This window comes from Protomyctophum parallelum (genome assembly GCF_964188405.1).
Source record: "Protomyctophum parallelum genome assembly, chromosome: 21".
In the NCBI taxonomy this organism is placed as follows: Eukaryota; Metazoa; Chordata; class Actinopteri; order Myctophiformes; family Myctophidae; genus Protomyctophum; species Protomyctophum parallelum.
In genome coordinates this window covers 10,440,618-10,467,523 of record NC_139713.1, presented here as the reverse complement: position 1 = coordinate 10,467,523, position 26,906 = coordinate 10,440,618, and the positions used below count along the sequence as shown (strand labels likewise).

At 42.2% G+C, this 26,906-nt stretch overlaps 1 protein-coding gene across 1 annotated transcript; it reads right to left on the bottom strand.

The window, feature by feature from the left end:
- Positions 1-25,767, bottom strand: aif1l (allograft inflammatory factor 1-like). Its single transcript, XM_083793799.1, has 6 exons — positions 25,611-25,767; positions 25,320-25,381; positions 17,695-17,761; positions 10,991-11,032; positions 9,624-9,786; positions 1-2,324 (listed from the first exon to the last, which is right to left on the bottom strand). The coding sequence occupies exons 1-6, from the start codon at positions 25,633-25,635 to the stop codon at positions 2,237-2,239; spliced, it is 447 nt and encodes a 148-aa protein (XP_083649925.1). The 5' UTR covers positions 25,636-25,767; the 3' UTR covers positions 1-2,236.
- Positions 25,768-26,906: the final 1,139 nt, after the last annotated feature.

Sequence of the window (26,906 nt, the reverse complement as noted above, 5' to 3'; positions counted from 1 at the left end):
GATATCGTCAAAGGTCAAAGGTTATGACCCGACGGAGGCCTGTAGTACGAAGCAGGATATCGTCAAAGGTCAAAGGTTATGACCCGACTGAGACCTGTAGTACGAAGCAGGATATCGTCAAAGGTTATGACCTGACGGAGGCCTGTAGTACGAAGCAGGATATCGTCGGAAACCTCATATGTCCAAAACTGTTGAGGTCCTTTCAAACGGGCAGCGATTAACGCACCTAGTAATTCACTTCCAATGAGACCTGCGACAATTAACGCAAGCGTATTTATTATATATATTATATATTGGCGTGCGAGTGCTTGTTTCGTGCACACGCCCGCGACGGACCGGACCTGGATTCTGTTGAGCTTTTATTCTTTTTTTTATATGCTTGTGTTGTCGCGTCTCTCTTGAGCAGACCTGGAGCAGAACCTGTCGTTGATCCAGGCGACAACGTCTGGGTTAATCGATGCCCGTCTGAAAGGACCTTTACTTTTCAGGATTCAAATTTGAAAGGAGCAGATATACAAACTAGTGTGATCAAAAGTAGACCATTCATTTACAGGAAAAAAAGGAACAAAAAGTTAAAACACGGGGATATGAGATCGCCTGCCGGACACGGCAACGATTTGGGGATTAGCGAAGCAACGTCAGGGTTACGACGGCGGTTCACTTATTATCGGGGTACGAGATAAAATAAAATAAAGTCTACGAGTATAAAAGCACCGCCTACTGATCAATAGCGCTGCAACTATTGATTGTTTTCTTAGCTATTATTATTCTATTGATTACTATTTGATTAATCAAACAATAGTATATTTCTTATATCGATTTTCTTCCAAATTTCTAAACTATTTCTCTTTTATAATAGACAAAACCAATTAGTCAGATTAACCAAGTGCAAGTTGCTAGCTAGTACAGGCCTCTACTGCCATCAGTCCCATGGGTCAGACCAGTCTAGTGGACATAATGCCTACATATACAAGTGGGTCAGCTAGCAGTACCTTGTAACCCCCATTTACAAATGTTATGCTTAACAACATAAATATCAACAAAATCATGCAAAATGCATTACCATTTTTTGTTTTAAATCATTATTAATTGTGCTTACATTCTAACAGCAACTCACACTATATTTCAAAGCTTTAGAACTATAGGCCAAATCAGGGAACACATCTGAATTACGAATTTATGAAATCCTAATTCCGAAAGCCAGCAATGTTTCTTGAATAGAGTTAAAGCAACGCATGACTGATTCCAATAGAGCAGATCATATACTGTATTAGGGTTGTCAAAATTAATGCATTATATAGCATCCGATTAATTTGAAATGCTTAACGCGTTAACAATACAATAACTTACATAGTAAATGTATGACCGGAAGTGTTTTGTGGTGTGACTTGACAATGTGACCAGACGACAACCCAGGGATATCTTTGTGTAAATGCGGATGTTTTGCTAAAGAACTACAGTACTAGGTAAAGACATCACCTTGATTGTGTCACACTTTTTTAAAACCTCTTAAAACCTAGTGTTTATTTAAAAAGAAAATACAATATCCTTGATTTTAAATACAATAAAAAAAAGGTTAAAATGGTATTATGCGTGATTAATCACAGCAATTTGTGCAATAAATGTTTTTATTTTTGACAGCCCTAATAGGACAGAGCAGTGGCGCCATTTTCTGGTTCCACAGATAGAAAGCCCATTCATTCTGGCAAAAGAGATTTCCAAAAGTATTTCTATAAAATAAGCCTGGAACCAAGCCATCCAGGCTCGTGGTGAATCATGACCATAAAACATATGTTTCCGTGTCAAAACATAATTGAATATTCAATTATATTATCTACTACATAAAAAAATCGTTTAAAATATCGTTTGACACAGAATCTATTGTTTTTTTTTATGGTCGTGATTCAACATGAGCCTGGGTGGTTTGGTTCCAGGCTTAAAATAATTAATATAAATGGGAAAAAATGACGGGCTTTTTTATCTGTTTAACCACAAAATGGACACCACTGCTATGTCCTGTGTGTGTGTGTGTGTGTGTGTGTGTGTGTGTGTTCCTCCTCCTTAACGCACACTGCGGGGGGAGGTCTAATTTCTCAGAAATTGGTTGTCCTTGTATCCTGAGGTTAGACTACAGGTACGGCTATGTACAGCACACATCCCCTCAGTGATGACTAGAAGCCAGATGTCCCTACGCACCACCTGCACGTCTGGATGGAAGCCGACATAACATCTGAGTCTATGGCAGGCTAGAGATGTCCCTCTTTGGGGGGGGTCCATCCGGCTTACAGCTGGCGCCGTTGGCCTTGTCCTCAAAGACCAGCACTCTGTGGGGAATGGAGGGCAGGAGAGAGAGAGAGAGAGACATATGTGGACATTTGTGATAATTAAGTAATAGCAAAGCTACACAGTATGAATAATTAAATATTAAAACACATGAGGGGGTTTGTTGTTCCAGTGTAGTTAGTCGATACATAATCGATAATCTGAACACCTACAAATAACAGCGTGGGCACTGAGTAAGTAAGCCAGCCTTGCCGAACCTTGTGGCCCCTATACGGCAGGAGCCTATCTACTGTTTCCTTAGCGTGAGCTAATGTAGGAACAAAATTAAAGGAAGGGACGTGAGTCACGTGACTGGACACCAGGAATGCGCCATGATCATGGACATAAAAAGTTAGACGCCTCTTCCGGCTCTGGGGCTCATGTCAAAAGTGAAGGCACAATTTTCCCAGAGATTCCTTGCAAAGCATAGTGGAAGCTTGTCAAGCTTCCGCGTGCGTAACAGAAGTCCCGGAAAAGACACACTGTGATTGGCCACTTGAGTGGCAGCAAGAGCCTGAGGATTCGCATGAGTGACGCCACTTGGGCAGCAACGCAGCGTGCCTCGAGCAAATGCCTTCAGCAGCACTTCCGCTTGACTTCCTGCCTTCAATGGAGACATGTCGCTCCAATTAACTGCAGCAGCCAATGAGGCATCTATTATTTTAAATATCTATGCATTCTTTGGCCATGACGCTCATGGGTAGCAAATCTCGCACGGGAAGTTTGATGAAATACATGGCAGTGGATAGAGATGGCTGGACCAGCTCTTGAACAAACACTATTATGAATGATTGTTTTTGTCATATAATCGGTTTAGGAATATAAAAAAAGACATATCACAGGTTGTTTTCTAATCATTTGCTTTTCAATGTGCATAGTACATCATTTTATTATTCTGTCCTGAAGGTATCGCGGGATTTGGTTGCCAGACAGGAAACGGTGGACTGTCTTGCGATACTTTCAGAAACTTACTTTGTGCTCTTTAGATACCTCTATAAAATTACACAGTGTACATATCAAAAAGCACCACAGTGGATGCCAGGCAATGATGTGCTATGTCTTCTTTTATTTTCCAGAAGAGATTATTTTACAATGGTCTCAAATCATTCAGAAATAGTGTTTGCTCATATGCTTGTCCACTTAGCTCCATTGACTCAAATGTATGAGTTTCGGCAGCAGTTTGCCACAGAGTGTGACGCATGTGCCGGCTGGAATTTCAGGGTAGAGAAAATGATGTAGGTGACCCTTCCATTTGTTCCTGAGCATGAGGCAGCTTGATGTACAAGTATACCCCCTGGACATGACGCTAGTATGTCACAGGGACTTACCCCCAATCCAACCCTTGATGCCGAGTGGCAAGCAGGGAGGCATTGGGTCCCAATCTTTATAGTCTTTGGTATGACCCAGCTGGGAATCGAACCCCAACGTAACCTCCCACTCTACCACTGAGATGGTTGTGTGGACACCAAGTCATTCCCAAATAAAACATTTGACGAGAGCTGCAGTGAGAGTATGTGGACCAAGCAGTGAAGGAAACAATGGGAATGCAATAAGTCAGGGAATGAAGGAGAAAAGCAGTGATATGAGAGAGCCAACATATTAGCTATTCCGAGCAATGCCCGACTGTGCTTCTGCGCGTCTTTACTTTCCTTTTTTGGAAAACCTCTGCAAAGCTCCTCTAAGCCCATAAGGAGCAGTGATCCAATGGACCCCACAGTCCATCGGCTCCTCAAACTCACGCCGTCTGCACTACTGTCGACTTACTCTACTTGGCGATACTGTCAATCACGACCACGGCTATATCTGCAACATAAGCTTTGAATTAAATTAACCCAGCATCTAAGCCAATCTATAAAAGAAAGCCAATGGTGTCAGCCATTTAAGTGCTATTCCATTCTTTAAATTGCATTTAACGGGGCACAGCCATCTGTAGGATTAGGTCTAAACCTTCTCCTTTTCTATAACATTCTCAGAAAAAGAAAAAAAAGCACAAACACAAACTACAAAGGTCAGCATTTGGCCTCAAGACCTGGCTCATTTGCAGAGACTGACCTATTATTTCCGTCTAATGATGGCTAGTCAATTGTTCCCCAGCCAAAAGCCCTGCCTAACACTAACATACATTAAAGCCGTTTTGTAGCCAACCCTCTCCTTCCAGTCTCCTGTCTCTCTCTGGAGAAAAGGAAAAGAATGTAATGGAAACCTTGCAGACCTTAATTGTACTGTAGTGCAGTTGGAAGGTGATGTGTGTACACAGTGCATTCAATGCTGCAGTGGGAACAGGCTTTGAAAAGTTCTACAAACTGGCATATTTGCTCTTCGAGCAAAAACCAGTTAAGGTAATTTAATAGGTTTATCTGGCAGAATCTAATCATGTGCCAATTTTAGCAAAATAAACCACCCTTCTGTTTGTTTAGGGACAAATCTGTAATTATTTACTTACAAAGGGGACACAAACTTCAAATATTCAAATCAATCTGATAACTTGCAATTTCACACTATGGCTCGTTGACTCTTTTCATTGGTTCTCAAAGTGGGGTCCAGAAACAAATGTCAATATAGCATCACAATCATATTAACAACTTTAACCATATTTTATATACTTTGACAATGACAAACTCTTTTCAGATGGGGGGTCGCAGCCAAATCCACAGCAATTTGGGGGTCCTTGATTTGAAAAGCGCCCAAAAAGCACTGGACTAAGTGAACAATGCAATGAAATGCATTTCTTTCACACGTTCAGGGTTAGTTATGGTGTGCCGGTCTGGGCCAAATTCACGCGAAAATAACCGGGCCGAATCTTTGTCCCAGTCCAGCCCTGACTAACCCTGAGATCTGGGAACCCAGAACTTTTGCTATTTTAACTTTTTGTTATAAGCATTGCCCTTTAGAGACTGATGGCAACGTTTTTAACAGAGGACTGAAATGATAGTTGTGGGAAAATAATAAGAGTTCTACATAATAGATATTGATGTATTGTTATGATGTTTCTTCTGTTTCATACAAACACATTACATGATCCCCACAGGATCAATGTATAGACCAGCTACAGCTATAGAAAGGTCTATTCTCTATTCTATTCTATCCTGAAATGTGAACCCTGCCATTGTCTCCTCGACACAGGCGTTAGTCAATAATTACAGACAACATATTCTCCTGTGATGAGTAGGCCCTAGTTGCAATTATAATGTGAAGTGCACTACATCAAGCTGGGCCGGGGTGTGGGGGATTCAACCACTTCAACTACGGCGACCACACGTCCCCGTTTGGCCTAAAATGCCCCCGGTTTTTCACAACAATTAAAATAATAGCATTTGTTTTGAGTGCTTAGTGCTTACACATATAAAGGTAGTGTGTTAAGTGCTAAAATAATTGCCCCTGATCCTGACAAAAAGATATGTGATGTAAAAAAATAATTATTATGGTCACCCTAACTTGAACCATTGTGTCCTTATTCTGGGTTGTACATTCGGTGAAAATACAAGTGAGCTTGTAGATCTGCTATGTTCACAGAAGAGTGTAGCAGGAAGAAAAAGGATGGGGCCTAGTTGCCCCAGTAGACCCCTGGGGGACTCCGGTCAGCTAAGTACACAGTATAGGCTTTAAATGGTTATGTAAGGAATACCACACAGTAGAGATTCTGGAGAATGTAATTGCGTGTTTTCTCTGCTGATTCATATATTTGGAATTGAAAATATTTGAGTCAGCTTAGTGCAGCAGAGCTGACATGCTACAGTCAAAAACACCGGCAGGGTAAAGCCCTGGCTTTCGCTGCTCTGGCCATGCAGGTTTAAAGGGCTTACAGGCCGCAATAAACTGCCTCTCCTTGAAGGACCTTTTAAGGTGAATTAATGTCTTTTTGACAGCACTGATCGTTTTAATTTAATTTATAATACAAATGTCCCACTCTGTATCATCATCAATTTGTCAATGAGTCACCCTGATGAAGGCATTGTTGCCACAACGCGTAGGTGTATTTTTGAGTGGTGCAACCACTCCAAGGAACAGCAATGTCCGTGTTCACCTATGTGTTCATGTGGCCATGAGCACCAGTATATGACTATGAGTACCAGTAGGGGCGCTGTTGTGCCAGAAACAGAGAGATAGTATTAGTACTGCACTGTTGCCTGCTAATGAGAGAGAGAGAGAGAGGAGAGGAGGGGGGAGTTGCACCACTCAGTTCACACGGGTGTGATTTCTTTTATTCTTGGTGAGCATTAGCCAGACTATTAAATTAGTTTTAAAATGTCTGTGCCTTGGAGACATTCCCTAGACATGTTCTACGGTGAAAGTTGTCAAGTGAAATTAAAATCAAAGATGCTTTGCTACAAGCAGAATCTGCTAGAGCTACTTAGGTGGTGTTGCAAATTCATCCTCTTGCTCCTCAGATGTAATACAGTGTAATATATATAAGGATTTATTTTTGCCCAATCAGTATTTTATTCAGCCATACTGAACTCCTATGACTGTGATTGACTCATATCGTTGCTGTTGGGCAGAAACCTCATATCTCCATAGATCGTTTGTGTAAATTAATGCCCATCTTGACATCATTGAGTGTTGCTTTCTCAACAGTAGATGTGAGGCTTGTAGATCGCCTCTTTTCACTTCTTCTTTAACTTTTTTCAATAAAAGGAACCTTTTTTGTTGGACATGCAAGGTTTCCATCCGATAGAGATGATAAATATAGGCCTGTGCCAGATGTCACAAGTTTGACATGACATAATAACGTCTGACCTCTGATGTGTGCCCAGGGACACATTAGCACGTCAATCATAAACTCTACACATCCATGCACTCACCAGCACCACACTAGTATACATGACCTCACAAACACTCGTACTCCAATCCATTTAGGAAACAGAACTACCAATTAGCATCCTGCCCCGTGCCCCACCGTCCTCTGTAACACTACTGTGGTTTCATGTATTGTATCAGTATTGCTGATGAATTGAGTACAATGGACCACAATGGAGACAAGCCTCCTGGGGCTTTTTGTGTTACCCTTTTAGCAAAAAGTTTGACTGCACTACCTGTACCTGTAACACATCTGCTAATAAAGTATTCAATCAATACATTTTATGTATTAACGATATACAATGTTACATTGGTCTGCTCATGTTTCTTTTCTGTTCCATATATTCCAATTTAACTTGTGAGTTCTCTCTCCTGATTGGATGAAATTGGTATACCGACACGGAAAATGTATTTTCTGTTCACTAAATAGCTGGAGAGAACACTACAATAATGATTACTATGGGAAGAGCTATTTAATAAATGTATGTTATTGTTATGTATGTTATGTATTAATGATGCATAGCCTGCAAGCAAAATTCAGGCAGATAGTTACACTCGAGAGGTTAACACGCATGTGCAGCACTATGTGGGCGATGGACTGTCTGTAGCCCTACTCTATGTGACATGCCAAGCAGCTGACCAAATTGGCGGTCTACTTAAGCTCACACTTGATTCATTGCACTCTCTCCTATGTGCTTTGCTTGTTCCTAGCACCACCGGCACCGCCTTCTGACTGAACTATCATTATTTTATCTAACAAAACGAAAATCAAACTTGCACTGAGGGCAAATATGTTAGCTGACTTTATCTCTCTTTCTTTAAAGAGATGTTTAGGTCATGGCCGAGTTACTGGTGATAGTGGTTAAAGTATCTAACCTATTAGCACGTACCTAAGCACATGATCCTGACTGAGGATAAGGCCCCGGGTCTGACTAATGACCGTTTCATGGCCGCGGTGATTAAAGGATAACGCTACGTGGGTGCTAGTGGGTGACATCACCACCGTGGTCATCCCTCAAGAATCCCTGCTGCCTGGGAGATAAACAACGAGGCGAGCTGACACAGCACATGACACACACACACACACCACGCATCCTCCTTCTGGCGTACGCACATTACAGCAGTCTGTGGTCTGTCAAACCTGCTCATGTCAAGGACCCCCAAAATACAAGAGTTGTCAAAAGGAGGTCTCAAAATCTCTTTCTCAAGAAAAAAAAATGCAGTTCTACAAGCTCAAAGCGGGTTTCATAGTGAATTAGCAGTGCATTGTGAGCTTGTAGATCGGCTATTTTCAAATAGTCGATGTATGTAGGGTTAAAGTTGTTAAACTGATTTTGAAGCTGTATTAACTAATTTGGCTGGGGGATCCGCTAGAACCCTCAAGGACCTCTGGGAGCCCACTTTGAGAACCACTTTATTAGAGCACCTGACTGATGCTACATTCTTTGGATCCGACGCTTGGAGACTCCTAGACCAACAATTACCATCATTTTGACCAAGATAATGAAACCAGGTTAGTAGTGGTAAAAACAAAATCATTGTTATATAAAAAGTCTAATAATGGCCGATATATATCGGCCAAACCGATATATCAGGCTGGCTCTAATGCTGTATCAACATGGTGGAAAACTAATCATCGAGTTCCTACCCAATAGCAATTAGCAAGATACACGGTCATGTTTTCATTTCCTTACAGATTAGGAAAAATAATGATGTCTCACACATTGATATCTGAAAATAACTGAAGGAGTTGTAGAATGTGAAGAATGTGTGTGGGGGAATTCTGAGTGGTCTAGCAGGAAGTAAACAAAGTGTGTTATTAAGAACAGTGTTACAGCCACAACAATCTCTCTAGATGAGTGAGTCAGCACCACTGCCTGAACCCATTTAGACCTGAGATCAGATTCAAAAAATGTCGTTCTTCGATTTTTCAAAAATAGCAGATCTACAAGCTCATAGCGCGGCACCGAGTGCCGCGCTGTGAGCTTGTAGATCTGCTATTTTTCAATAGCTAAAGCATAACATGACGCTAACACCAAAAGGTTCCTGCCCAAAATGGGTTAACCCATTTAGACCCGAGGCTGATTCTGAAAACCTAACCTAATTTTTCTCAAAACCTTCAAATTCTTATTCTGCTCTAAACAAACATTAAAAACTCCATAGACTTGGCTGCCACATTATGCCATTTTCAAAAGCCATGCATTGGAGGGGATAGCGCCCCTCAACAAAAATAAAAACTCTTGCTGCTATAGAATAGAAATGCTTACGTGGAAGACCGTTTTTCAAATGTAATGTCTGCTCTGTTCATATTTACCTGCGGCACATTCTGTCAGACCCAGGTATACAGTATACAGTATGTATACAGGATGTGTATACAGGTATACAGGTTAGTATATAGGATGTGACACTATCAAAAGTAAACCCACGCACTAGCACGCACACACACACACATACATGGACACACAGATACACGGAAAAACAGACAGACACACACGGACACTCACAGTTTGAGCACGGCGGAGCGTTTTCCCAGCATCATCCTAACGAAGTCCCTGTAGTTGATGGTGTTGCTGCTTCCTCCGGTCACCTCCAGGATCATCTTCTTCACCTCCAGGTGGGTCTTAGGAACCCCCAACTTCTCCATCATCTGCTTCAGGCCCATTATGTCTGACGAGGGGGAAATATATGCTGTAACTATTTCATTCTCACCCAAGACATTTATTATGTCTTGCCACGTCATCCATAATCATTTGTCCAATCCATTATTTTCTTAACACAATGTTTTAGTTTAAATGTATTTATTCATTCAGGCACTGATATACTGTATCGTCGCTATCAGGTGGAAACCTCATATGTCCAAAACTGTTAATTTTCAGATTAAAAAAAAGTAGCTTAAATAGCTGGTCTACAATGCAACGCATTTTTGAGCTTGTAGATGAGCTATTTTTGCTACGTCTGTGTGACACTGCGTATGACGAATTAGGGCATTCATTTATCAAAACACATAACACGTTAAAATATGAAGATACAAGGTTTCTGCCAGACAGCGACAATATTATGGCCAGCGGCCCATCAAAGTGTGTGTGTGTGTGTGTCCCGATGTGTTGGAAGAAAATAAATATTATTTTATACATAAATACAGTACAAATGATTCTTAGTCAAGAAAGCTCCAAACTTCAAAAGACGCTATGAAAAAAAACCTCACTGAAACACAGGAGCTCTTCATTGTGTAAACCCCCAATGCCCTGTTTTAACTAGCTCAACTCCTGCTCGCCACACACCCGTTATCCTACTATTATTATACAGATACACCCTGGGCTGGGTCACAAACTGCTGTGCAACACAATACGCGACAGTGACACCTGACCCGACACAGCGTTAATTAGTGTTCTCCTCTCATATCACAGGTTGTTTTGACTGGGATGCTGTAGTGTGCTAGAGTCTGTCCAACAAGACTCTGATCTGTGTCTCTGCGTGTGTGTGTGTGCGTGCGTGTGTGTGTGTGTGTGTGTGTGTGTGTGTGTGCATGCATGTGCATGTGCATGCGTGAGTGCATGCAGTTCTAGAGTCTGTCTAACAAGACTCTGAATATATATATAAATATTATATAATTAGCTATATATCAATGTACTTTTTTCAGAAAAATGATTTAGAAGGCATTCCAAGAATCGGCCTCAGGTCTAATTGGTCAAATTATCAAACATATCAGACAGTCTACATTTCCCAAAGGGAAATGCATGCATTTCATTCAGTCTGACCAGAAGCCGGTAAAAAATGTATACAATGGAATGACCAGACGGGGATATCAGGAGCAGAGCCATGGATATTACCCTCTTCCCCAAACAGCAACGCCAACCCTGCTGCTACTCACCAATCTCTCCTTGGTCGTTTAAGTCAAACTCAGCATATTTATCTGGAAAATACAAAACACAAGACATTGTCAGTAATTACATTAACCGAGAGTGTCAGTCTCTCAGTGTCTCTCTCTCTCTCCCTCCCTGCATGAGAAAAAAAACAAGACAAAACTATATACGTAGAAATACAATGGAATAAAGAAATGTGTAAACCGAGCTGTGTCGACTTTGGAATCAAATATATATTATAAAGTAAACCAACACACTTTTGCCGTTTGCTTACATGGAAGACCATTTCTCTAATGTAATGTCTGCTCTGTTTATATTTACAGTAATTATACCGTATGTAACATCAGGCATGATTTCTCTCTGTGTCTAAACAGGCTAGAAGGAAAGTCTTAGTTCACAATAATGAGGCACACCCTTATGTTTCTAACCCATAAACATACGGCATTTCAAACACAGACCTAGGGCTTTTGTCATCACGGTAAAACAAAATCACTGTTTACCGATGGTATTGTTTTGAGGGAGAGTAGCGCCCAGGATTACAGCTTAGGCAGTTGGAACTGGGTGAAAATGGGTTACAAAATCGTGAGATCATATTATTTTTTTTTATAAAAAAAAAGAAGAATCGCGAATCGAGGTTTGGCGGTATTGGCATATCTTTTCTATTAAAAAAAAAGAAGAATCGCAAATCGAGGTATGGCGGTATTTTCCCCATACACTTTACTTGACCCCAAAGTACACATAGGTGACCAACATCAGCCATATTACTGCGTTCTGAAATAAAACAAAACCAGTAGCAACCACAGCGTGTGTCCTGAATGGTCAAAATGCCAGGGCAACAAGGCCACCATTTTTATTAATTGTATTTAAGCGTTAGTAATGATTTAGATACACAGGGTAACTAGCGAAACACAAATACAACTTTTTATTATTTCAGAAGACCAAAACCAATATTGGCAGACGAGAAGCAAATGAGAAAGCGGTCAGAATCAGCTGGGGCAGTACGAACGGGGCATCAAGGCCACTGTGGCCTCAGGGTAGATCATTTTTTTTAAAGCAAGGGCATAACGCCAAGACAAGGGGCGACGGCGGCTGTGGCCTTTCATGGCCTCCATGAACTTCCTGCCCTGCTCGACAAAACAATCACCCGACAAGGATTGACTGTGTAGGGGAACAAGACCAATAATATACACATGAGGGCTGATTAGTGAGATACAGCTAAATCGTGGGATAGAAATTATAGAGAAAGAATGAGGTTGGTATAGGCATAGTTTTACCAAGGCTACGTTTAGGAATAAGCTTTAAGGTATAGGCATAGTTTTACCAAGGTTACACTGGAATATGGTTAGGTTTGGACATAAGTTTTACTGAGGTTACGTTTAGGAATAAGGTTTAAGGTATAGGCATAGTTTTACCAAGGTTACACTGGAATATGGTTAGGTTTGGACATACCGGTAAGTTTTACTGAGGTTACGTTTAGGAATAAGGCTAAGTCTTAGGCATAGTTTTACTGAGGTTACGTTTAGGAATAAGGCTAAGTCTTAGGCATAGTTTTACTGAGGTTACGTTTAGGAATAAAGGTTAAGTTTTAGGCAAAGTTTTACGTTGCTGGTGGCGACGGTTTGACCCGGGACAATCGTGTTTTGAGGTGAGGGTTCTTGTATTCAACATAGCCCATAGAAAATACAAGCCCTAGACAAGAAGACGGGCAAAGTCTGTGACTGTAACCATTCCTGTCTCTTAAATTGCCGCCTTTTTGTTTTCCCTCTGTATTTTTTTTTACCAGCCAGCCACGGCTGGTATTGTTTTCAGCTTGTGAGTCTGTGTGTGGACAGATTGTGTCAACAAATGATGTTGAAACATTGTCATCGGCTGCAGTATGCTGTTTCACTTCAAGGGAACAACATCCTAGAGCGCCGCTTCCCAACGTCGGGTCCAGGGACCACAAAGGGGACCAAATGGACTGGACCCTTTACGGCAGTGGTTCCCAAAGTGGGGTCCGGGGACCCCCAGAGGTCCTTGAGGGAGTTCCAGGGGGTCCCCACTCCCCAGCTAAATAATAGTTTGTAACAAAATGGACCAAAATGGTCCATTTTGGTCCAGAGTGTACAAACCAGTGTGTACAGAGTGTACAAACCAGAGTCTACAAATGGACCCTAATGGGTCCATTTGGTCCATTTGTACTCTCTCAGAGTTAAATTAACATTGATTAAATATTAATTATATAGAAATTAAATTGGGGTCCCAGAGATGGTGAAAGCATGAAGGTTTAAGAATCTTGAACGGAACCAGTTCTAGAATCAAACTTCTTTTTGGTGGAAAAGGAGCCTCAGAGTTAGATCAACACTGAGAATTGTACAGTGTTTGTACTACTACGTTACAGACTCTGAGAGTGTACAAATGGAACCCATTGGACCCATTTGGAACCAAACGGACCCGTACACTCTCTGAGTTATAGACCCATACCATAAGGGTAAACTATCATTTAGCTGGGGACCGTCTGGAACTCCCTCAAGGACCCCTGGGGGTCCCCGGACCCCACTTTGGGAAACACTGTTCTAGAGTCTCTTCTGAAGTGAAGAACCTGAGGCACACATTTTCCCCTTCAATCTCATCACCCCCCTTTTATACATGTCCTTCATCCGATGTCTGCTGGCTTTCCTGTCACAATGGAGCCTCTGTGTCCACCAGAGAGAACGAGGTGGGGGGGGGGGGGGGGGGGGGGAGTCAGAGGGTGACACAAAGGGAGAGAGACAGAGAGAGAGAGAGAGAGAGAGAGAGAGAGAGAGATAGAGAGAGAGAGAGAGAGAGATGGGAGATGGGAGAAGAGAGTAAAAGCTATGGAACTGTGTTGCCATATGAAGCATGGGGGATGGAAGAGATGAGGACAATGCCAGCCCTGTTCGTCAAAAGTCCCCCAAAACACACACGCACACGCACACGCACACACACACACACACACACACACACACACACGCAAAGACACATACACACACGCATGCATCCATTAACTGATAAACACCAAAACAACAATACAACAGCTCTGCTCTTGAACCTTTCTGTCGCAGTGTCGCACATTCATTCCTATTCTCTCCGACGCGTTGACCTGAAACGGTGGACAGTGGAACAGCATATTACTTTAAAAACTTCCAAAAAGACCCAGGAGGGAGTGACACAGAAAGACAAAAGAGGCCCGTTTAGGTAACGTGTGACTCCCATATACAAGCTCCCTGTTGTTTCTCAAGAATTTGGCCCCTTCAACTGTACTGTAAAGCCTATCTGTTCCTTTGTCTCTCCATGATTTCTGGTGAAAATAGCAAAGTCAAGACGGCGGTGATTAAGGTTGAACACAGTGACAAAGCACAAAAAGAGGGTCATTTCACAGGGTGCGACTTAATCGACTATTGATCATTTAATCAAATGATTGATTAGTAATCCATCCCTACTTCGGGCTCGTCATTAACAGTTTGACTGTTTTTTACGTTTAACACGCATTTTAATCAACCCCCTTTCACTGCCGAGATTGTTGTATTACCTTTAGAGCATACGCTGATTATTTGGGCTTTTAATCCGCGAAAATCCAGCGAAAAAAGGTCCCGTGGTTTGTTATGATCCGAGTGTCGCATCCACCACCCGGATGCACCGGGAAGACGCACACAAGACTCGTCTCAATGAGGCGTTGCACCCAATGCATTTCCATTGGCCTCAATTTCCCAGAAGCCCTAGCAGCCCACAGCATGTGACGATTTCCGGTTTTGTCATCACAGCGAAGGCATCCAGTCTCATACTCCGCGACGAAGACGGATTTTCTTTTGATTCATTACATTACGGCGGATTAAACACATAAAACAAAAGGCGGGTATGTCCGATACGGCAGCGACATTAACCTGGAGTAATCCATTCGCGGCACGGAAACTGTTAATAGGCGAAATGGAAAAAAACGAAACCTTCCAAAATGGTGCAAATTGGAGAGCGTCGGCTTGCGATGTGTAGTGAGCTTGTAGATCTGCTATTTCCACAACGTTTGCACTACGCAGACTGTTTGAGGACAAAGTAATAAAAAAGATTCATTGATATATTTAAAAAAAAAAAGAACTGTGCATCTCGATTATTCAATTAGACCTAATCGAAAAAAGTATCGACTGTCTTCCATCTAGATCAGTGGTTCTCAACCAGTGTGTCAGTATCCCCCCCCCCCGGAAAGATAAGAAATGGAATGAAAAAAGATCATTACTGCATCAAACGAAATCACAACAAACTATAGTATCAAAACAAGCCAGAAATTCGCCAAATTATCAAATAATATATATCTTTAAAATAGCCAATCTGCAAGCTCACAACACGAATTACACCTATCACACATTTGGGTCTCAAGATAGAAAGTTTGGTAACCACGTACTGATCTAGGCCCGGCAGACTTTAAAATGAGAGCATAATTAGATCGTTGCACTTGGAGGCACATCACCATGGTGCTGAAATAAGTGACTGTCTGGGACAGTGATGTGGTCGACAGTTGGCGATGACAACGCAGAGTGGCTGGGGACAGTCAATTACAGCTCAAGGTTGGGACTGTTATTGTGTGGAAACTAATCCAGGTTCACAAGAATCAAGAAAGACGAATCAAGAGTCAAGAACCGAACGATACCGTTATATTACTCTCTTTTTTTCATGAAGCTAAAAACCTTTCCTTTAGGCCTTTCCTTTAGTTGAAAACTGTATATAGTAGCAATGCATTTAGGAGAGTTACTCCAGATGGTGAAAGGGTTGTCTTCTGTAATTACTTAAGTATTTCATACTTTCATACTACAAATAAATCAAAATTATATTGCATACAATATTCCCAGTATGGAGGTATTTGGTAAAAGAATGCAGTGATATTTGATTGCGTCCATATCACATCACCATGCAGAGAAAGCATTGTCCACATCACAGGGACACACGCCGTATCATGTTTCCTCTCACGTTTGCCTACAATGTGACTCATCAACATAACCTTTTGTTGTTTACATTCTATGACCCAATTTCCTCCGGCAAGCCATATGGAACAATAACACTGTACTGTACAGCCTGATTTATATTATAACCTAGTTATACAACAGTGTCCTGCATTAACCCATTGAAAGAGTTTTCTGAAAAATGTGTGTGTCTTCTATATCAGTGGTTCTCAAACCTTTTCATGTCAAGGACCCCCGTAATGACATATATTTGGACACCGACCCCCCCCATCTGAAAATATTTTGTTCCAGGGAGCCCCAGAAGCAAAGATTTGAGTTACAAATGATCACTTAAAAATATATATATATGTTTTAGTTGAATGCACTTATTTTCGCCTATGACATGCCCAGAATAGGGAGGATAGAGTTCATAACGTTAAACTACTCCAACCCCAAATCCTCACACAATGACAACAAAACAGACACGTCCACACAGTAATACCCCAGGTATGTAAAACAGCTTTTTGTGCCTAGTCACGATATCACAGAGCTCTTGGTAGCAGCATTATTATTAGGGCTCATGTATTTATACTTTGTCGCATCGCTCGCATGACGGTGTTACCGAAGAGAAAATAACCCATCTTCAAAGTGAAAGTACAAGCCGTTATTGTCATTGAGCGACACGGCTCGCACGGCGAAGTATAAATTGGGCTTCATACTTTTTTTCCCCCCTAAAAACAACATCCTGAAACAAGTTCCCTCAAAGCTCTGGACGTTATGAAAACAAGCGGAGGAGCATCCAGCCACATTCCTCCAAGGCCACAAAGGACTTGGCCTTGCAACCCACTTAGAAATAAGGGCAGTTCTCGCTTTCACTCACACACACGCTTGTATTACTATACTTGTGAGGACATCAACATTTTAGGACAGCGATTGTATTTCTGGGGCTTGGAATCTGCTATTTTTGAAATGGCCAATACAAACATGTAAAATGAACACAGATGCTTAACCAGTCAGTTTTCATGGGTCAAGACAATAGTAGATCTACAAGCATGACGGTAGATCTACTCTTTTCGATGCACAACCAAGTATAAATCACTAAAATCAGGCATAACCCAAACCCTGAGCTCTAAATGTCTTAACCTCACCCCCCCCCCCCCCCCCCCCCCCCTAACCTCTTGTGAGCCCATGGGGTATTCCTCACAACGTCCATTTCTCAAATTCTGCTATACTTCTGGGGATATTTGGCACTCACAAGACACAAGTATAGCAACACACATGCACGCACACGCGCTCCCAGCAAGTCACAAACAGAATACCAAACCCTTGTGTGCGTGTGCAGGTTGAGAAATCACAAACACTCAATCATGGACAACGGCATGAGAAGGCAAAACAACAGCAGTGCGTGGGCATAATGTATACTACTGCCTGAGGATCGCTGATGTGGGTGTGTGTGTGTGTGTGTGTGTGTGTGTGTGTGTGTGTGTGCGTGTGTGTGTGTATGTGTGTAGGAATAATGTTCTCCCTGAGCCTAAGGCTTGCTGCAGGCAGTCACTAACAACACCCAGCCTGTCTCTTTCTCTCGCTCTCTGAAGTGATGGTGAATATGTTTCCATGTAAAGAGTCAAGAGCAGGGATTGTCAAAGTGGGTGCTGTGTGTGTGTGTGTGTCTGTCTGTGTGTGTGTGTGTGTGTGTGTGTGTGTGTGTGTGAGAAGCAAGTCCAGTCACTCATCACCCTGTTTGACAGTTTGAGAACCACCAAGTGGAAATCCTTCCTTACTTTTAAATCCCTCCAGTTTGTCGGGTAGGTCTTCCTCATCTCTGTACTTCTGGTCCTCCATGTACTCCTGCATGGGGGTGGGGGGGGGGGGGGTGAAAGCAGTTAGGGCTGTCACCATTACACATTTAGCTTGACGATTAATTGTCATACAAATAATTGCGATTGACGATTTCATTGTGTTTTTGGCATTGAACATTGGAACACAATGAATACAAATGCAATTTCTGTTCAGCTTTTAGGCTTTGTATAAGACACAATATAAGACAAATAACTTGGTTAATCTAACAACTTTAATACTTTATATGAAATAGTGGAAATAGCCAATCTACAAGGTCAAAACGCGCCACAACATGACACGTTTTGAGCTTGTAGATCTGCCATTTCCACTATTTTTGAAAACCCAACATGGAAATGACGAGAGTTTAATGAATCTACACACTGCTAAGTAAGTAAGTAGCATTGGGAACCAATATTTTCTGAGCCATGTGGCCCATAGGTCAGGTGTTTCCTTAAGAGTTAGGCAGCTTGATGTACAAGTTCACCCCCCGGACATGTCACATGAAGCACAAGGGAATTGATGTTGGACTCATGTTATTATGTCCTTTGGACTTTAACCCCAATCCAACCCTTGGTGATGAGTGGCAAGCAGGGTACCATTTTCATAGTCTTTGGTATGACAGAGCATATATCAGAGCAGACACTCTCAACCACTGAGCTCTACTGATGAACAATAGAGCTCTGTAATTATGTTGAACTTGAGCGATGTGTTGAACCTGAAGCCCTGTAAATTTGGGCGGGTGTTGTCGTCAGTGTTTCTATCATCCATCAAATATCTCCCAGCGATATTGTGCACCACTGTGGTCATAGCTGCGGTGTGGACTTCCAGTTAGAAGGATTTAAAAAAAATACATATTTATAGTTATGGTTCTTGGTTGCAATAGTGCTGCACGATTCTTGCTCAAATGTGAATATAAATTTTACACCACAAGAATTGAGATCACAATCCTCACACGATTCGCATTCTTCCCATCAAAATATTTATTGTCTAGTCTGTAGTTATTGTGGCACCTGGAGCCAACTACTGTGGCTTTAAACAGACAACATAAAGTGCTTGACTTAAAACACTCTTAAAGTCTAGTCTCTTGTAGCAAAAACATAAGAGTAACTAAATTAATTGGACAGCCAACTAGTGCTGCACAATTCATGCTGAAAATGTTGAAATGATATTGCATAGATAGGTGTCTGAATCTAGATCGCAATGTTTTTTCGATTCATTGTGCAGCACTATATTGCAACATACATTTTGCCTGATAAACGGAATGGGTTAAACAAAGCTGAAACCACAGACGGTTGATGCTTGATTAGTGCCTGATTTCTGCATGCCTATTATTGTAACAGCAGTGCAAACAGGCAGCTTTCAATATTACTTGTGCAATATATTCATGGATTATCTTGGCTATTACTGTATGCTCAGAATACCCACAATTGTTACCCTATCATGACTACACCTAATACTTTAGACCAGGGGTCCTCAACTAGAAATGATGAAGGTCCACAAATATTTTTTTGAATAAGACCGAGGTCCGGTCCCATGCGCGGCGTGGTAAATTAATGCCCTATGTCGTACAACAGAAATATGCACATGCAGAAATAGCACCCATCCATTCAACACTATTTTGATATTGTTGCTGTCGGGCAGAAACCTCTTATTTCCATTTTTTTTTTGTAAAGTAATGCCCTACTACAACATACCGGTACTACTTGATCATACTACAGCATCACACAAAAGCATCAAAGTAAACGTAACAGACCGCGAATCGACACGTTTCTGATACTTTTGTCATTCCCAACAGCCGTGCCGTTTGTGAAACAAGCTTCAGAATGATCTGAAACCCTTTACTTGTACTTTCTGCGGTAAAAGCACTCAAACTATCTTCTTTCCTGCCTTTCTTGGAAAACATTTACACGATGGGCATTACACCTATGCACAAAAATGAATTTCACCCGCTTTTTTTAATTGTGATGTGACAATAAAGTTGATTCAGATTTTTTATTTGAATCCTGAAAAGTATGAGGTTTCCACCTGACAGACACGATATGATGTAGGCCTATAACTCCTCAGATACAGTGCATGTTCATCTGGCTCATTGTGGAACCATTTGTCATGTTACAGTACCGTATGTTACAGTACCGTACATTGACAAATGGCTTCAGGGAGAGAGACTCTAATGAAATTATAATTGAGTTGATCTACCATGTGAGACACACACACACACACACACACACACACACACACACACACACACACACACACACACACACACACACACACACACACACACACACACACACACACAGTCTCCACTCCAGTTCAATGATGGATAGTTGGGAAGTAATACGAACCAAATGGACCGTTATACGCGTCTGTAACCAGTGTACAAATGGAACCTTAATGGACCCATTTGGTTCCATTTGTGCACACTCTGAGTTGGATAAATTAACCTAGCACTTTGATTTTAATGCATATCGTAAATCTATTAGTGCATTTAGACCGGTTGTCTTCATACCAGGAAAGCATCCGTGTCATTTCAAGTTTCCATGTGCTGCAGACGCTGAGAAATAACTTCCTTAGTGAACTACAATTCACAATTCTGTAAAGTTTTTCATAAAAGCATTTTCTTTAAATACCTGCACTGTCCCAAGCATGTGCACAATGCCCGGTGAACAACTTTTCTTCGATAAGTGGCACAGCATGCATATTTTATGATAAGCCATCTGTATAATATGGCACAACAGACTTGCACGGAAACCTGTTTTTCTTCCCAACAGTAGGACTTCAGCACATGGCGATTGGCATGCTCCATAAGATTGACCTAAAAGCTGTAATCCATAAGATGTATTTATGTCTTTGCCGGGATTTGAAAAATGGGAGGCGATTAAATAGCCACACATTGACTACTGTATAGTGAGGGCAGGGCAAGGTCCTCTTCAGGTGTAAATGCACTCAAGTTCGCAAGGTTAGAGATGCATAATTTAGGACATCAACTAATTTAGGACATCAACTAATCACATTCACAACAATATAGCTAAAAATACCAGTAAGACGCCCTGAGGGCGAGAAGCGTGCACGCACGCATCCGCCTGGGTGACGGCAGACTGCTGGGCGAGTGCTGGCACTTTGGCATGAGGGTTCAGATCAACATATGGAATTAATTCTGTACTGGCCATATACCTGTATGGAGCATGTCTTGAGGGTACAGGGTTTGATGAGGTCAGATCAACATATGGAATGTCAGAACAGATCAGCTCCATATGGAGATCTAAGGGTGGCAGCGGGGGCAGTGTCTTGAGTGTACAGGGTTTGATCAGGGCCCCATGTATTTTTTGGGCCTGTTGAGAACTCTAGTTTTCGCTGGCTGCCAGGCGCGGCTGCACTAATAACTTTGGGGCGGCCCGTCTAGAGTTTGAATGGACAGGTTATCAGTCAAAAGGGAGACATTGAAGAGGAATGACGGGTGGGAAGGGATCAACATATGGAATGTCAGAACAGGTTAGCTCCATATATGGATATCTAAGTGTTTGAGGTCAGATGTAGAGTTGCTAACCGGCTCCATATATGCAGATCTAGGTTATGATACAGTCTTCTCCATGTATGGCTATGCAGAGTTTGATGAGGTCAGTGTCGTGATCTTCATATATGGAGACGGCCATATATGGAGCGTGTCACGAGGCGTGATGGACTGACAACCATATATGGAGGCAGTGACTGACTGACGGACAGGTTTTCATAGTAATGTGCGACCTGCAGTCGCAACTATATATCGTTACCTCTCATCTCCATAATTTAACTCTGCAAGCTCGAAACGTGGTGTGCAGCAACGTGTTCTACCTTTGATCTGCTGCTTTTGATGTTTTTCAATTTGAATCCTTTGAATGCCGTTGTGGACATAATGAGGTTTCCATCTGACAGAGGCGATATATCCTAATGGTGTTTGATGAGGATTCAACATGTCATACCATGGTGTACTATAAACGGATGCTCTCAAAAAGAGCAGAAATGGAATCTCTGCACAGCAAAATCCTCTTGTCTACCAAAGAACAAACTATTCAGTATTACACGCATTGCTGCCAAGATGAGTAGATTTCCAACACCTGCATCGGATATTATGAACAATAAAGCCATCACACGCCTTAGCACACACACAATAGTAAATGATACCGATGATCCCCTCAACCGTCACTTCACTTCACAACCATGCCATCTGGATGGAGATGCAGAACGGTTAGATGGGGGAAAAAGTTCGTCTAAGACGTAGTTTTGTGCACTCATCAGCACGAAACAAAGCTCAGAGTCATAACAGTGGCTTGCACACGTCGTCCAGTTCGTTGCTTGTACTAACTAGACAGAGTGACCGTTCAAAAGAATACAAGTCTGGACAACAACATTGTTCCTGGAGTGTTTAGTTTAATTTAAAAGACAGAAGGGATGACATGATGGTACAGCGTTTCGGGTTTCAGCCACAGTTGGCTTTCATCAGGGCCGTCATTCATCATCACCTGATGAAGGGAGACAACTGTTGCCGCTCTGTGTCATAAAGTAAACTAAACACTTTAGGAGCAATGCTGTTGTGCAGACTTTCATTCCTTAGCACTAAACAAAATGCCTCGCTGATGCGGTATGTTAATTGTTTGTGTAGTCTGGAGACTCTGTGTTTGTGTGTGTTTTTTTTTAATTGTGTTTTTTAACAGACTTGTGAAATGGAATATCTCTCTGGGACAAATAAAAGACTATAATTATTATTATCATCATCATAAATGTGCAGCCTCCATTTGTAAACACTGAGGAATTTACTGCATATCAAAGCAAGACTTAAGTTACTGCACAGTAAGTTCTCCACATGGCGCTCCAGGCTGCCCTCATGCTGTGACCCGATTTCTGCTATTCTCCGATTTTTTTGTGACATGAACCAAATTAGTGCTCTGGTGACAGGCCACCCGGGAGGGGGATCAGAGAGAGGACACACACACACACACACACACACACACACACACACACACACACACACACACACACACACACACACACAGTAAAGTAGTAACTAAGACACACACCAACTTAGTTACTACTGTAAAGTAGTAACTAAGTTACTACTGTAAAGTAGTAACTAAGTACATCATTGAGATATTTTGACTTTCTTCAGTATTAATACATTTCAATACTTTTACTTCTACCCCACTACGGTACATCTCAGAGGAAAACATTATACTTTTACACCAATTATTTGAAAACTTTAGTTACTAGTTGTAGATTCAGTGCCCATTGACGAAGGACCCTGACGATTCCGAAGGCTTGTAGCCGAAACGCATTGGTCGATTTTGTAATGATCTTTGCCATGACATACAAATAAAGGCTTTTTTCACCTGACTGGAACAGAGTACCTTGACTCCGTTTTTCGTATTTTCGTTTGAACCCTCGCCAACGAGCACCTGTTTTCAATTCACAACTACAAAAGACCACGGCAGCGCTTCTTTTCTCTATTCAACGTCTCCAGACGTCTTTATAATTACACCCTCCTAGGGTCTAGGGTCTCCATTGTGTTTCGTGCATGAGCACTGCCTTTCACTTCCTTGTTTACGGACCTACTAAAGTGGCTCATAACTCTAAATCTACGGCGCTCTCCATGGTTTTGATCAAAACGGCAATGTTCCATCTTAATTTCTGAGTTAACCTAGCATCTCATTTGAAAAATAAACACTTCTAGAGAGAGCTTAGATATGACAGCGCGGGGATGCGCACGCAGAATAGACACAACATACTCCCATGCCCGCGCTGTCGGGTACAGTATTTAGTTTAGACATACTATTGGTCCGACTGACCGACAACCTACCTCAAACCCTACCTTGCCCTAACCGCAAGCATGGGAGGAGCACATGTTCGACTGCATGTCCGACCGCATCTCCCGGCCGTTGTTTCCGCATGTCGGTCCGTTGGTGTGTCTAATCTGCGTGTGCATCCCGACAGTGCAACATAATAATGGAAGATTATGTCTCCCTGTTTTGGGGGGTAATGGAAGGCGGGGCTTTTCAGCGTAACATCTGCCCCATCTGCTGGGCACTCTAGCGACTTCCTGGGCAAAGAAAGTGCTTTAATAAGTCAATCACGTGAGTACTCCTTCCATCACCACACACACACACACACACACACACGTGGGAGCATCTACAGTAGGGACGGTTCCAGCACCGACACAAAGCCCTCATTCAGCCAGGCCGGTCTGAGCAGACACCTGTTTCCCGTTGGACCACAAGGGAATCTAGAGAGGGCCTCTCTGGTGTGCGAGAGGAGCTGCGTCTGGTTTGGTGGTCTCTGTAAATCTGTGCGTGCCGAAGCACTCTGCACAGAATGGGTCACTACAAACACATTCAATGGAGTGCACAGTAAAAACCCCGAGTTTAACCACTGCCTCAGGTCATTAAGACATGTGGCCGATTCTACGAAATGCTTTCTAAAATCAGTAGTTCTCACACTATCAAAAATCTAAAACTAGCAGATCGAAAAGCTTTGTGCAGCGCTGCGAGCTTGTAGATCTGATATATTTTTTAAATAGACAATGGTAAAATCTAAAATGACACAGGTGCTTTCCCGGTTTTAATGGGTTAAACCCTTGTACTTGGATGGCCGGAGACCCCCAGGGCTTCGTCGGTCAACCCAAGTATTACTTGACTAAGTATTAGTTGACCGGAAAAGCCCACAAAGCTCATACAATGTGTTGCGACACGTTGTGAGCTTTGTAGACTGGCTATTGTCTGTGAATGTCTGCCCCAGGCCAAAACAGGGGTTTCATTACCCACTGACCCAGGATTCAAAGTCTCCTGCGTGATGTGAGACTACATTTCGACCAATAATCTTCCAAGACTGACCGTCAGAGACATTACGCTAATGGGATTCAGCCAGGCAGGGCTACTTTTCAACCTGCAGAGGCTAGGTGTCCTGTTATACAACAACAACATACTCTACCATACAGATGCACTAGTTATATTGTATTAACATACTCTGTCTTACCATATATTACAGATGTAGTTACAGTATATTGTATCAACATACTCACGCTACACATTGGGTTACCGTTAAACCAACGTTTTACTCCTTCAAATAAGTTCCAGCTTAGGTAGGGATGGATAAAGCGGGAGGTCAGATAAGCCAAGAGGACACATAGATGCTGCCACATCATGCATGATGCAACCATTCAACAAGTGCTAAACCAATCAATATGATCAATCAATAAATCCTGGTTCAATGTGTCATCATGTCATGTGGACATCATTTGTTAGGAGAAATAAAACCTATGTATAAGCCAATGTATAAGCCAAGTATAGTAGGCTCTATGTGAGCTAAGTTCAATGGTCCGGGGACCCCCTTGACCCCCCCTAGGGACCCCCATATGTCTTGACTGTAACTCCGAGAGTGTAACACAAATGGAACCAGGTCCATTTGGTGCCATTTTGTCACACTCAGGAGAGTTAAAACAACGCCGATCAGATCCTGAGAATCCCTGGTCTAGTTGAATGAATGTAACGTTATACACGTGTGTGTGCAGGCAGGCGTCAAATAACGGCGTTGACTTTACCTTGTTTATCTCTTCCAGTCTCTCCCTTTGCTGGGCTTTCAACTGTCCGAAGGTTTTCCCTCCTGCCAAAGAGACAATCTCGTTATTTTAACAATTATGTGTATTGGATCATCAGACTATATAGGGCTAGCTTTACGAGCTAACCGGCCTACTGAATGTTCCATTGGACAGATTAGGACAGCATTAGCTGAGCTACTACAACACCTATACAACAAATAAGCAGGGATACTGCCTGGCGTTAGAAGAAAGGGAGGGAGGGGGGGGGGAAACGCCACAATGGATCCGTTTTACCTTGAGCTTTGTGATTCGATGGCATCGCGGAGTTTGTTGCGTGTCCTGCGATCCAGAGAACAATAAAGTCTCCCGATGCGACTGTTGTGCGTGCGTGTGTGTGTGTGTGTGTGTGTGTGTGTTCACTTCAGCTGCCGCTGGCTGCAGCACCGACCTCTTCTCTCCTGGACTGAATGACTGGCTGGCTGGCTGCAGCCTGCTCTCAGCTACAGCACCAATGATGATGCTCTGTGTCCACTGAACGATGCGTAAGAGTAACCCTCTGCTGACACCATGTGGTGTAATGCGGTGGTTCTCTCTCAAACAATGCATTATGTGAAAGGATTTGGTGGCAGGGGCAGCTATAAAGTTTAGTGTAAAAAATAGTCATATCATATATCCACGGCTTTCCGTGGATATGCACGGCTTGGGGTATCCGTGGATATTTACGTCATAAAGTCATATGTACTGCTAGCCCCATATGTGCCCTCTCCCTACAGGGCACATATGTGGCTAATGTACTGCATGTATGTGTATAAGTGTGTAAGCATGATATGGGTGTATAGTGCTGAGATGAGTATGTATGTGTATGGAAATCTGTGTGTGGAGCCAGAACCTTATTCTGTGACCTACTAGTCACAGAGTATAGTATGGTGAAGCTGTAGAAATGGACCCATATTTTGTGGCTAAAAAGCCACACAGTATGGTCTCTCCCGCTTGGTGTTGGTCAATGGGGAACCAGAATCAAATTGTACTTTTTTTGTGCCTGGAAAGTCCTTCCGAATTATGCCTTGAAAATTATATACATTTTTGTCTTGAGTGTGTTATTGCTGGAGACAGTGTGGCCACAAGGAGGCACGCTCATATATATTCTGGACTTCAGAAATACTGGCAGGATATCCACTCCACCTTGGAGACCATTCTGTGTTTTAAGATACCTCAGACTTGTTCCTTTTTATTGCTGGGAAATATCCCTGAAGAGTTTCTAATACATGATAAATATTTAATCAAGATCCTCTTAGCAACAAGTAAGAAAGCGATCACACAAAGCTGTTATGGAAAAACTAACATTCATACATTCAAGTGGGAAAAGTGGGATCTCTTCTTTCAGCCTAGCGATAATGTATGAGGATTTCAATGAATGTATCTTGTAATATGAATAATGCAGCCTTGTTGTTGTTGTTTTTCTCCTTTTTCTTTTTTCGCATTGTCTTTTTTTTGTTTTTGTTGTCTGTCTTTTCATCAATAAAAATGAAGTGAAAAAATAATAAGACTGTATTATCTTCTGTGGATATTTCTCCTGAGCTATAGTCTAGA

What these genes read in the sequence shown, in the direction of transcription:
- aif1l (XM_083793799.1), bottom strand. Translation starts at nt 25,635, where the DNA reads ATGCCATCGAATCACAAAGCTCAAG. An exon ending in ATCGAATCACAAAGCTCAAG is followed by an intron (nt 25,382 to 25,610) that starts GTAAAACGGATC and finishes TCTCTTTGGCAG; the next exon opens with GAGGGAAAACCTTCGGACAG. An exon ending in CGCTCCGCCGTGCTCAAACT is followed by an intron (nt 2,325 to 9,623) that starts GTGAGTGTCCGT and finishes CATTCCCCACAG; the next exon opens with AGTGCTGGTCTTTGAGGACA.